This window comes from Carassius carassius, chromosome 3 (genome assembly GCF_963082965.1).
Source record: "Carassius carassius chromosome 3, fCarCar2.1, whole genome shotgun sequence".
Classification (NCBI taxonomy): domain Eukaryota; kingdom Metazoa; phylum Chordata; class Actinopteri; order Cypriniformes; family Cyprinidae; genus Carassius; species Carassius carassius.
The window spans coordinates 25,223,462-25,236,565 of NC_081757.1; the positions used below are offsets into that span (position 1 = coordinate 25,223,462).

At 36.5% G+C, this 13,104-nt stretch overlaps 1 protein-coding gene across 1 annotated transcript in view; it reads right to left on the reverse strand.

Annotated features, from left to right (window-relative positions):
* si:ch211-186j3.6 (neural-cadherin) overlaps positions 1 to 13,104 on the reverse strand; it is a 266,160-nt gene that overhangs the window by 102,271 nt on the left and 150,785 nt on the right. Inside the window, exons 17-20 of the mRNA XM_059534392.1 lie at positions 10,419 to 10,702; positions 7,942 to 9,565; positions 3,968 to 4,061; positions 2,499 to 2,683 (exon numbers count right to left, since the gene is read on the reverse strand). Of these exons, the coding sequence (XP_059390375.1) occupies positions 2,499 to 2,683; positions 3,968 to 4,061; positions 7,942 to 9,565; positions 10,419 to 10,702 (2,187 nt within the window). The remainder of the gene's footprint in view (positions 1 to 2,498; positions 2,684 to 3,967; positions 4,062 to 7,941; positions 9,566 to 10,418; positions 10,703 to 13,104) is intronic.

Here is a 13,104-nt window from a genome sequence, read left to right on the forward strand (position 1 = left end):
TTCTAAATTGCTTTATAGCACGATTTTCTGCAGCCCTGACCTCCCGCAGTATGTTATCTGAACCAATCAGGATGCAGCGCACCTAAGTGGAGCGCGAGAACAGAGCAGACTGGGCATATGCATAACTCCAGGTTTACATACTCTGTGATGCGTAGCCTTTTTTTTCGAGCCCATGTTAACGGATCAGAACGTTCACACTACACGCAGTAAAAGATGAGAACAGAAAAGGTTATAAATAGAAAGTTGTGAAAATATTTAATATTTTGCGCATGAGCACAGAGAGAGTTGTGAGTGCACAGAACACAGGTTGAGCGGGAGGAGACACGTTGTAAGGCAGCATGTATCTGAGCCAGTCTATGATCCGAGCACACGCATCTGGTTTTGTTAACAGAGCAAAGGAAATTTGCGTGCGAGCCGATGGATTCATGCTCGTGCATTATTTTAATGTGCTTTCGCATTACAATAATGTGTTCTCGTTGCTGCTTCTGAACCGTGTATATGCAGTCGGAGTACGTGTGAATCTTGGGCAATAAATATATTGGGCAAAACATATGACACCTGAGGCACCGCTACAGTGAGCTTTATGACCAATGCATGGCAAAACAAACAAAAAAACAAAACAATCCCTGAACACGGGTTTTATTTTATTTTTTTATTATAATTTTTTGCCATATGTCTAGATTTTGTTTGACATCTTTACTTAGTGATTATTTTGACTTAAGTCTATTCTAGAGACATGTTACAACTTTTTGATAAAGCTCTCATTGGTTTTCTTTTGGAAATATGTTTCAAATTTATGACTGTAAAGCATGTCTGTGTGTGTCAAAATCGTGATTAAAATCAAAATCGCAAAATTGATCAAAAAATCGTGATAGTTTTTTTTTTGGCCATATCGCACAGACCTACAATATACCAGTAGACATGATAAAATCTGTCACTGCTCTTTGACTAAATCACTTTTGTAACTTTAATAAGAAGAAATGTACATTTAATTTAGACAGTGAAGAATATACTGTGTTTTTATACATTGGATTACTTTATACAATGCACCTTTTTTAATTTTGTTCTGTAGTTTTTTATTAGTTTCTTATTTAATCAGTGAGTTTGATTTTATTTTTTAATATAGGCTAGTATTAGTTTTTTGTAATATTGACCCTGTTGACATTAATTATGAAATTTCTATGGTATCACAAGTTGTGATATCAGAAAGACCTAATTTAAAGAAAAAAATAACAATATTGTAATATATATTGTTACTTTGAAACAAAATCACTTATGTCGTGATCAGTAATATACATATAAACAAGTTTATTTAAAGGAACACTTCACTATTTTTGAAAATAGGCTCATTTTCAAACTCCCCTAGAGTTAAACAGTTGTGTTTTACCATTTTTGAATCCATTCAGCTGATCTCTGGGTCTGGCAGTAACACTTTTATCTTAGCTTAGCTTAGTTATTAATTCCAATTTATTTGGCAACAGTATATCCTAGAGGGTTAATAGTAAATCTGCACTTCATTTAGTTTAAAGACTACAGTAAATAGAAATATGGGACGAATATCTTACTGCACAGACCACAGTAGATTATCTGATAAAACTACAAAAAAATGCAATAAGAGTAACTAAGATTGTTTTTAATGCCACACATAAACTTGCTTCAATTAGGGATTGTCAGAGATTATAGAAAGAAGAGGCATTTACATAATACAATGTGGTCACAAGTCATCTGTGAAGTAACAATGACCAAAAATAAAAACAGTTTGCTGTCTTTCCATGTCATAAATTCAGTTGCACTGCTAAAAGCAAAGAGAAATCTCTTTATAGGCTTATGAGGTTGCTATTGGCTTTCATTTTATATTCTGTCTTTCCATCTCCCACAAGGCATTTTCCCCCAATGTAATAGTCTTAAAACTACAAAAACCTCAGCTATAGTCCATTTCATTTCAGCCCAGTCTTGTTTTCATTAAAACGCTGGCTGTCGTAATGTCACCAAAGTCAATAAGCTCATGAGTTTTACTGCCACAACATGGCACACAATCAACAGAAAACCTGATTCCAGGCCCAAACAATCAAACTATTTTAATGTCTTTGATTGAAATAAGCAGTGGACACAGACTCAGCTCAAGTCTCAATAGTGCTGTATACAGAGTGCTATTTATTACCAATCAAATTAGTTTTAGAGCCTTTAAAATGATTTCAATTGGAAGTAACATTTACAGCAGTATTATATGCAAACTGTATAATCCATTTGCATTCCAAAGAGATTAAAGAATAATTTTATAGAAGGTAAGCTTGGGTTTCAGGCATTTAGTTCTGCACAAATAAAATGACGCATCAGAGCTGCTGTTGTCATGAAACTGAGCCTGCATATTGTTTCTTGTTGACTCTGCCAAGAATTCCCAAGAGTAAAAGCTAGCACTGATTACTGATCAGCCGAAATCTCTTTTTAAAGTCAAACAGCTCTACATCATGCTGTTACGGGGTAAATATAAACTGTACCTGCTAATCTCAAAGAGGCTGAGTTGTAGATGGCATCGTCCCGTAGCTCTTTCACATTCACCTTCACGCTAGAGACGGCATCTGGCCACACCCCATCTGACACTCGAACCTGAAAGTCATAACTCCCAGGAGGAGCGTTCTCCTTGATGATGAGGAACCCTGTCCGCTTGTTCAGGATAAAATAACTGTAGGTAGAAAAAAATAACAGGATTAAATATTAACTGTCTGATTGCATATTCGTTACTGTTCTTGTTAATACAAAATAAACAACTCTTAAACCCTTTTCAGAGAAGACCTTGCAAAAACCGACAGCCACTACACAAACAATAAAAAAGCCAAAGTGTAAATCAAAGAGATCAACAAAACACACAGTTCACTGTAATTTAAAATGTGGCTAAAGTGAATGTTATACAATAAATGGTGCGAGTGGAATGGTTCTGGGTTATGGAAAGGAAAACCAGGGAAAGAAAGAAAATTTGAGGGTGAATTCTTGTTTTGCGAGTGTTTCCTTTTCTAGAATATTGTGAATGGCAGATGAATGGCACTGGAATATAGATTTCGCTGACCTCAAAATAACCTCATCTGAACTCAACATCTTCCAAAAGTGAAAAGCCCAATTTATGAGTCAACTTCTGACCTTGGCTTTACATAAATACTTACACAATGTACACTGAATGTGCACAGAAACTCTATAGAAAGAATGAAAGCAAACAAATTTCAGTTACAAGTCAAATTATATTAAATGGATAGTTCACCCAAAAATTCTGTCATTAATTACTCATCCTCATGGTGTTCCATACCTGTAAGATCTTGGTTTATCTTCAAACACAAACACTTACTATGTTTCTGGATCGTGTTAGGACCCTTGCTGTCTATGGGGGGGTCAGAGAGCTCTCAGAATTCATCAAAATATCTTAATTTGTGTTCTGAAGATAAACAAAGGACTTAACAGGTTTGTAATGACATGAGGGTGAGTAATTAATGACAAAACTTTTGGATGACTATCCCTTCAAGCTTCAATGATTTCATTTGTTTTTTCTTTTTTTCCTAATAGAGTAAAAATAAAATATTTACAGTCTATTTTTTAACTATATTCTCTTTATGAGTGTTCTCACATTATGTTGCGTGTACTGAAGGTTCTGAGACAGCGAGAGCTCAGGCACCTATGTGTGCAAGACATCTCAAGGCTGGCCCTGTCAGGATCATCTTATCATTGTTTAGGCCTCTCCAGTAAAGTGCACAACATCAATACAGAAAAGCAAGAGAGGAAGACAGATGCTGAGATGTGAGAAGAAAGGATTTTACATTGTTCTTAGAGATCCCTTGACCCCTTTAAATAACAAAAAGAGTGCAGGAAGATGTGTATAAACATGCGAACCATGTAGAGGGGATGATGCAATGATGTGGACAGAAAGGAAAAGGATGTAGAAAGAAACAGGAGTAGAGAAGAAAATATAAGAAGGTCTCACTTAGGAACATGTCCCTCGAAGGCATACGTCTTGTTATCCCAGTCATCTGGATCTGGTGAGTAAACCTTCCCCAGTACATTGGTTGGCATTCTCCCTATAATAATAATAATAATAATAATAATAATATATATATATATATATATATATATATATATATATATATATATATATATTATATAAAAAAAAAACTTGTGTCAAAACATTGCATGTGCACCAGGTGTAGTACACAGTATGCACAGTATAAATGCAATCTTGTGTGTGTGTGTGTGTGTTTGTGTGTCTCTGTGTCACTGCAAGCATTCAGCACCATCCACAGATATATGTCTACTGACAACCGTAAGCTGAAATACAGTATGTATTAATCTGTTTGTGGATATACATTTATAACACAGGGCTGTTAAATGCTTGATTCTGATCGGTTGACAAATGATAAAGTGTGCAATTTTCCATTAAATGCACAGGGAAAATGTTCTTTTTTTTTATTGACAGCATTACCTGATATTCAACCTATCAACCTTGGGATGGAATGTGTAAGAAACAATTCTAAACCCTAGAGTGTTTTAAGGCCAAAAACCTAACAAATGTCAATGTCTTGAGGTGTGGTAACCATGAAATAAGAAGGATAATCAGTAGTCTGTTTGAAAGGAAAAAATTAATGACGAGCTGCTGAATAATGTGAATAGGTATCAAATGAATATGCCGGTATCAAATTTCCATGCTGTGATTAATTGCTAATGCTTTTATCACGATATACGGTATTACCACGATATTGAAATGTAGGTAATTTATTGGTCATAATACAGTATAACAGGTTTATTAAGTTTTTTCTTATAACAAAAAATAACAATGCAAAGCAATACAGAAAAATATATAAAGTTAAAAGTTTTACATAGATTAAAGTGCAAAACAACTACTGTATAAAGACCAATAGGTATCACTTTACAATAAGATCTCATTAGTTAACCTTAGTTATTACACGGCTTTGTGGAATACTTGATTCTGATTGGTCAGTCGCGACATTCCAAGTTATGTTATCCCTGGATAACATCCTGTAAAAGCTAATAACACAGGCTCACCAGGGTAACAGCAATCGATGCTGTACTCATGCTTGAACATTTTTTTTTTTCTTGGTGGAAGCTTTGCGTTTTTTTAGCTAATAAAATATAAAAACTTGATTCAAAATGGTGTACAATTATGTCATCCTGGTATCACGGACTCACTCTCGATACCAGGATACCTCTCGATACCTCCGCTTCGCGTGAGGGTCCTGATCACCCTTTTGGGGTTTATTCTACAAGAACAACTGGCTGGTTGTAAATTATCCCTTACTTAATGCATTACCATTCACAATGAAAAATAGTTACATTCGCTACAAAAAGTTAATAATCTTTGCAAAAAAAAATACAAGTCTTAGTTCATGTTAGCTCATTAAATGACACAGTTGCAACTTTCGATTTTAACAGTGTGTTATATATTGAAATACCTAAGATTAATGAATGTTCAGAAGAATTTTTCATTGGCAGTTTAGGTAAACTAATGAATTAACTAATGTTAACTAATGAAGCCCTAATGTAAAGTGTGAATGAACAATAAAGAATCAAAGCACTTGTCAAGGGTATGTTCTAGTCCAGATTAAAATGTAAAAAAAGGTTAGAAAATAAATAGCCTATTAAGTCTAAATATTTAAGTATTTGACACTGTGATGAACAACACAGAAAATACACAAATCTTAATGGCTATTTAAATACGTTTAAGAAAGTAGAGCAGCTGCTTTATTTATGGTGTTTCCAGGGTAACGGCTGTATTTTCTGCAATTTAGTGCCATCTGCTGTCTGAGAGTGAATGTGCTTTCAATCAGCACGTCTCTCACGTGTTTCCCCCATGTGCTTCTCATGTGTGCTTGTTTACATTAGAGCACACACGGGTCTTTCAAGCAGCATAGAGCTGTTTTGTGCATTTTTACCAGTTGCTGGTGAAAGTATTCTTAAAATGGATTCCAAATTCTGAATAATTTTTAATATATAATTATTCACGGTATTTAGAAGTGCCCACGATAACAATATTGTGCATATTCATTACCGTAATATATTGCATTACCGATATATTATCTGTCAGGAACACATTATAATTTGAATTATCCAGCATGCTAAAGTCACACAACATCACAGTAGCCGGGTTTCCATCCAAAGATGCAAATTTACCTTTGCATCTTTTGGAACTTAATTGGAACTTCGCACAAAACATTTGCGAACAAGCAGCGTTTCCATCCAACAAGTCAAAGAGAACAAAATCATTACTTCCTGATAAACTGGCACTATACATCACTAAGAACAGTAGGAGAAGCTACTGAATATAATAATTTCCCTATATAATAAATTATTTGCACCTCAGAGAGAGCAGACAAAACACAATGAATGCGCTTATTGTTTTCGGAGGTGGATGCTGCTGTTTGGGAATGTAGTTTAACAGTTCTGGGAGGCAATTAAACAAAAATACTTTGATGACAGACTTTGTTTGGGGATTTCTGAATGACCATAACTACATTTCAGATCCTAGTCAGGATTTACCCTCCATAACAAAGTCACAAAAAGCATTTCCATCTCCCATTATTTGCATTAACCCTTTTTCGCACAAGTCAAAAACCACCTCAAGCAAGTGTAAAAAAATTTGCATAAAAGCAAAAAAAGCAGGGTGATGGAAACCCAGCTAGTGACTGCCTACTGACACTAGTGCTAACTGAAATGGACCAAATTTAGTAATTTTCTGAATAAGTATTAAAATAGTTTTTTCTTCCACAACATGTTCCATAGAATGTTTATTATTATTTTAAATGTTGCTGAAATATAACTTTATTCCCCCATTTAGTAAATCATATAAAATCTACTATATATGACTTTCAACAAAGCCTTAAAGAAATTTTCCAGAGAGTAAAAGATGAGCATACTGACTTTACAGCCTTTTCACCCTGTGGTTCTCAACATCTTCTGTCCGTCGTGGAACATTTGAATCAGAGAAGTTACATTTATCATGCTCTAAAGTGCTCATCTTCAGAAAAGAACAATACAATACATTGTTTATTATACAGCCTTAACATGTTAGGGCTCTCTTTTGTTGTGGGTGGACCACAATTAATGTGTGTGTGCTTTGCTAGCATGTAGCATTAAAACAATGATCCACAGCTGTTATCAGTCAATCAATAATCAATCGTGACGTTTGCGGTAGAATATACTAAGCTATAATATACTCTAACATTCAAAAGTTTGGAATCTTTAGGGTTTTTTTCTTTTTTTTTTATTAATCATTTTATTCAGCAAGGACAGATAAATAAACGTATAAATATATCCATTTCAAATTAATGCAGTTCTTTTGAACTTTTTTATTCACCAGAAAATTGTGAAAGGAACATATCACAGATAATAAGCAGCAAAGCTGTATACATCTTTCCTGAGCAGCATATTACAATGATTTCTGAATAATCATGTGACACTGAAGACTGGAGAATATTCAGAATGGAAAATGTATTTTTGCCAATTTGGAGTAAACTGCATTAAATTACATAATTACAGTAAGTGCAGCCTTGGAGAATATAAAATACTTTCTTTCCAAAACATAAAAAAAAACTTGACCCCAAACTTTTAAATGGTAGTGTATTATGTATATGTATTAAATGTAAGTATTTATATCAACCAAGAAATAAATTAATCGCATAACTTTAAAGACATAACCTGTTTTTTTATTTATTTTATTTATGATAATCATCAGGGAAATAAAATAACATTAAAAATGTATTGGTTTATAAAATCCATTTAAACAACCAGATCAATGAAGATACTCATGATTGAACAGATAAACCCACGCGTCAAATATTACAATCAATTTAAATGGCATTTTATCAGCCCATTTAATTAAATGTAATTTAATCATTACTGACCCTTTTGTCTGCTAGTAGATACTTATAAGGTTAAAGCCATTACCTCTGTGACAGTTGATGAACACTTTCTTTTGTCCAGCTATGTGGGCGTGGTCATTCTCGTCGCCGATGGTGATAGTGAGGGTGTTCGTGACGGTCTTTGGTGGACTGCCACTATCGGTCATGATGACAGGTAGTAGAAACTCCTTCTGTCTCTCTCTGTCGAAGGCTCTCAGGGCGGTGATGGTGGCCGTGTCATTCCCATTATCCTGCAGGTGGAAATCATTGCTGTAACGATACTCCAGAGGCACAGAAAAGGAAAAAGGTGAGCCGTTCTCTTCTGAATCTCGGTCCACGGCTCTCAATAACGTGGAGCTCTGGTTAAGCCGCACAACCTGCGGGCCCAAAACATTCTCCCACACTATTGGTGCGTACGCAGCCTCAAACTCGGGGCCGTTGTCGTTGACATCCAGCAGAGCCATCTGGATAGTTGCAGTGCCAGTCAACGGTGGTGTGCCGTGGTCTGTCGCAAGTACAACCAAGTGATGGTGTGCATCCATTTCCCGGTCCAACTCACTAGCTACAGTGACTAACCCCGACTGGTCCACAGAAAACAGATGGTATGGATCAGACTCTGGAGCAATACTATAAGTGATCTCGCGATTCAACCCCGAGTCCAAATCACTGGCAGCCACATTGGCCATGCTGGTTCCTGGAGCGACATCCTCTCGTACAGCAGGAAGCTGTATAAAGTGAGGAATGAAGACTGGCACGTGGTCGTTGCAGTCTTCGACCTCTAGTGTGCAGTGCAGCAGGCTGGAGTACTGCATATCCTCCACTTTGATGGTGAGGTTGAAGCGTTGCTCGCCCGGTCTTTCGTAATCCAGATGTTTCTTAAGACGAAGGCTCCCTCTCTGCTCCTGTCGATGGCTCACCAGGTAAAACTTCTGTTCGGGATCACCGGCCACCACACTGAATGTAAGCTGGCCATTCTCTCCAGCATCTGCATCCTCTGCGGCAAGCTCTATGATTGGTGTGTTAGGCTCACTGTTCTCAGGAATGTGTATGGAGCACGAGCGGTCGAGGAAGCGTGGGACATGGTCGTTGACATCTGTCACATGTATAGTGGCGGTGGCCGTTCCTATCATACCTCCACCATCTCGTGCTTCCACCACCAAGATATACGAGTCAGTCTGCTCCCTGTCCAGACCTGACATTGCCACTGAAACCGTCCCGGTAGCAGGATTGATGCTGAACACATCTGCTCCGCTATTAGCGCCATTAAGGGCAGTGTTACCTACAATCCTATAGGCCAACACTGCATTTTGTCCGACAGCTGCATCATCCAGATCAGTGGCTGTCATCTCCATTACGGAAGTGCCAGGCGGGGAGTTCTCAGCCACGTCACCACTGCAACTGTCTGGGGCACAAGCAAAAAGAGGACCATTGTCATTTATGTCCCACACGTTGATAATGACATCTGTGAATCCTGTTAGTCCCTCGCCGCCCTCATCCGTGGCCAGGACCACAAAACGCCACACTGCCCGGGCCTCGCGGTCTAATGTTCTCTGAGCATAAATCTTCCCCGTCACCTCGTCAATGATGAACTCACTCTCAGCACCTTGACCATGAAGAGAATATCTTAAAGCCTCCTGGTCAGCATCCTTATCTGGGTCAGATGCTGTTACCTGCAAAATCACAGCAAATATATTAAAACTTCAGTCTGCAAACTCTAAAATAAGATCTAATCATCTATCCATTCAAACAACCTTCTATTCGTCCGTCCACGCATCCATCCATATATCAGTACATGTACCTATCCATCCATCTCTACTGCTCTGCACTTAGTGGTTATAAACATGCTAAGCTAGGAGTTGTATTCAAAGGATAAATGCCAAACAACCCTGAATACAACAAAAGAAATAGAGAGAGAGAGGGAGAGAGAGAGAGAGAGAGAGAAACAGAAAGAAAGAAAGAAAACTTTTTTTTTTTAACTTTAAACTCCTTGACTAAGAAAATTAAAAAGTTAGGAAATAAGATTACCTCCAACAACTTTGGCATAAAAAAAATATTAAACATTCAGATTAAAAATGAACCTCTAACATCTTTGGACAAATAAAGTGAAGTCACTCGCTGCAAATTCAGACTTTTAATAATTAACTTTAATCATTACGCATGAACCTCTAGAGACACTATCAAAATGTTGAATGCATTCAGAATAACAAATCAATCACAGTTTTCACTATAATTACAAAACACAAAATACCCTGGCAAGTTAACATAAATGAGTGTTTGGGCAATTTCCAATGAATTGTTGTATTATTCATTTTCAAATAGCCTATTAATGGAAGAAGAATGTAGTAATCACACATCCATGACCTGTTTTTGCTACATTTAGAAGAGCTTCTAATATTTTCTTTCTATCTTTTTTTTTTAACAAACAGGAGCCACAAAAAAGGGGCAAACATCAAAATGAAAAACATGTGATCTGAAAATTGAACAGAGCTGATATGAACAATACAGAGAATCTAAAGGCAGTACCTGCAACACAAAGACAGGAGAACCATCCAGCTCCTCTGTCACGCTGCCATAGTATTCGTTCTCAGAGAACACAGGTGCCTCGTCGTTCTTATTCACAATGGTGACTATTACAGTAGCGTAATCTTCCCACTTCCCATCAGACGCCAAGATGTGCAACTTGTAGAGCTTGTTCAATTCGTAATCCAGCGGCTGGGCAATGAAGATGGTTCCCACCTCGGGCTCCATGTCAAAAACACCTCCCACATTGCCTGATGTAATCTGGTAACGTAACTTGGCATTAGCACCTAAAGAATAAGAGGGGTTAATGAAAACAAAGAAAACTTCCTCCTCAAAGAGGAAAGCATAGACCTACACTGACACTGATATAAAGGTGATTGAACAAAATGTTAAAAGTCAGAATCTTTTAAAAGTGGAAAAAAGGTTAGCAGTTAAAGTGTACTGTACCTATTTAAAATATGATAACAAGCTTTTTGCTGCAGGTGAACAAAAAACTGCTTCAATGGCCTTTAGAGGTTATTGTCAAGAGTAGCCTTGGAAACTCGCCGCCATGAAAACAGAGCAATAAGCTTCAAAATAGGTGGAGATATGAATAAAAAAAAATCTTTTCTTTTTCTAAACATTTTTTTTAACAATAATCTGTGGGAAAACATTCATTTATTTTAGATTGTTCCTGCACTAAAACTTTGTTTTGTACTTTTGCATAGCTCTTGTCAGACATTCAATCGAAAGTCCATTCACCTCAAGCTCTCTTCTGAAGCATACAAGTTCAAACTCAAAAGAAAATGCAGTGAGAGAGACTCTAGCTTAAACCTTTTTATTCTGTCAATGCCAACAACCCGCCCCCATTCTGTGCTTTTGTGCATGTACTCGGATTTCTTTTTTTTTTCTGAATTAAATCATTGACAGTTTAGTTTGATTAAGCAGAAGAAAGTTAAATGAGTGGATTCAATTCAAATCTCTTTGACTGCACTGTAAATGATTTCTGTTGTTTACACAGTATTATACTGTTAATCTCAACAGTTTCTTGCTGTATAAGCTGTGGGGGTTGCAAGAGAACGCATTTTAAAGAGTTTTTCCTGTAATGTCGGAAACATCGTGTCTTCTCTGCGACCTGGAAACGTGCTTCATCGGGTGAGTAATACATATTAATATTTTCATACATACAGACATTCTAGCTAATATATTTAATGTTAGTTTAGAATACCTGACCTTTATTTCGATATTCAAGGTTTATACTCAACATTTTAGTGTATGTGTACAGTACTCTTTCAATGTAGTCTGTGACATGTTACTGTAAATTTAAATACAGTAATACGAAATGACCGCGAAAAACAACCACAAACTGCCATTTTGTGAAGAACTCTTTCAGTTCTCTGAGCAACTTTGAGGGCGCCTTCTCCTCGATACACTGTCTGTAAAGTTCGCCGTAAATATCTTGTAAGTGAAAAATCTTTATTTTTTTATGCAAACCAAAATGTCAGTAATAGCACTAATGTTAGTTTAGTGCCCGCGGCGTTGATGTTAACAGGGGTGACGTTAGTGAACATCGGTCCTGAGAGCCGCAGCCCTGCAGAGTTTTTCTTCAGCCCTAATCAAAGACACCTGAACAAGACAATCAAGGTCTGAAGGGTTACTAGAAAGCTACAGACAGGCGAGTTTTAATTAGGATTGGATCTGAACTCTGCTCGCCACCCCGTTCTATATCATCATCTTCGGAACACATATTAAGTTATTTTTGATTTGATCCGATGGCTCAGTGAGGGCTCTATAGGCAGCAACGTCATTGAACTTCTCAAGATCCATAAAGGTATTAAAAACATATTTAAAACAGTTCATGTGAGTTCAGTGGTTCAATCGTAATATTATAGAGCGACGATAAATCTTTTTGTGCGCCTAAAAAATACAATAACGACATTTCAACGATATTTAGTGAGGGGCGATTTCAAAACACTGCTTCAAATCTTTTCTTTCGAATCAGTGATTTGAATCGCATGTCAAAATGCCAAACTGTTGAAATCAGGTGACCTTGGCGCTCCGAATCACTGATTCGAAACAAAAGATTCAAGTTCAATGTTCAATGACCAGAGGTGGGTAGAGTACCCAAAAACTGTACTCAAGTAAAAGTAAAAGTACTTCTAGAAATATTTACTCAAGTAAAAGTAAAAGTACTAGTCTTGAATAGTTACTTGAGTAAGAGTAAAAGAGTATCGGATAAAAAATCTACTCAAGTAGTTAGTTACTAGTTACTTTGGGTCATATATACTGTACTGAGCCTATTTTTATTTAGATATATAGATAAAATGTATGTAATGTATGTGTGCGTGTATAAATGTATATATTTCATCAGCCTTTACTCCAATTTATGTAATTTATTATAAAACCCTGTCTGTTTACTTAAGTAACAGATATAGGTGTCATGCCATAACATATTTTTAATACGACTGACTTTATATTAAATGTGAATTTAACATTGAAAGTTAATGTGATATAAATATTGCTACTAATCTTTCAATGTTCAGAAAGACAGCAAATAACATTTACATTATTAAAGATAATTTTCACTGACAGTCTAGATTTCAATCACTCTCAGAAACTCCCATTAAAAGCACTGAAACTGTTAACACTGTGAAATCAATATCTTAATTAAAGATTCGTACACACATCTGCACTTTGTTGTTCCTGCGAG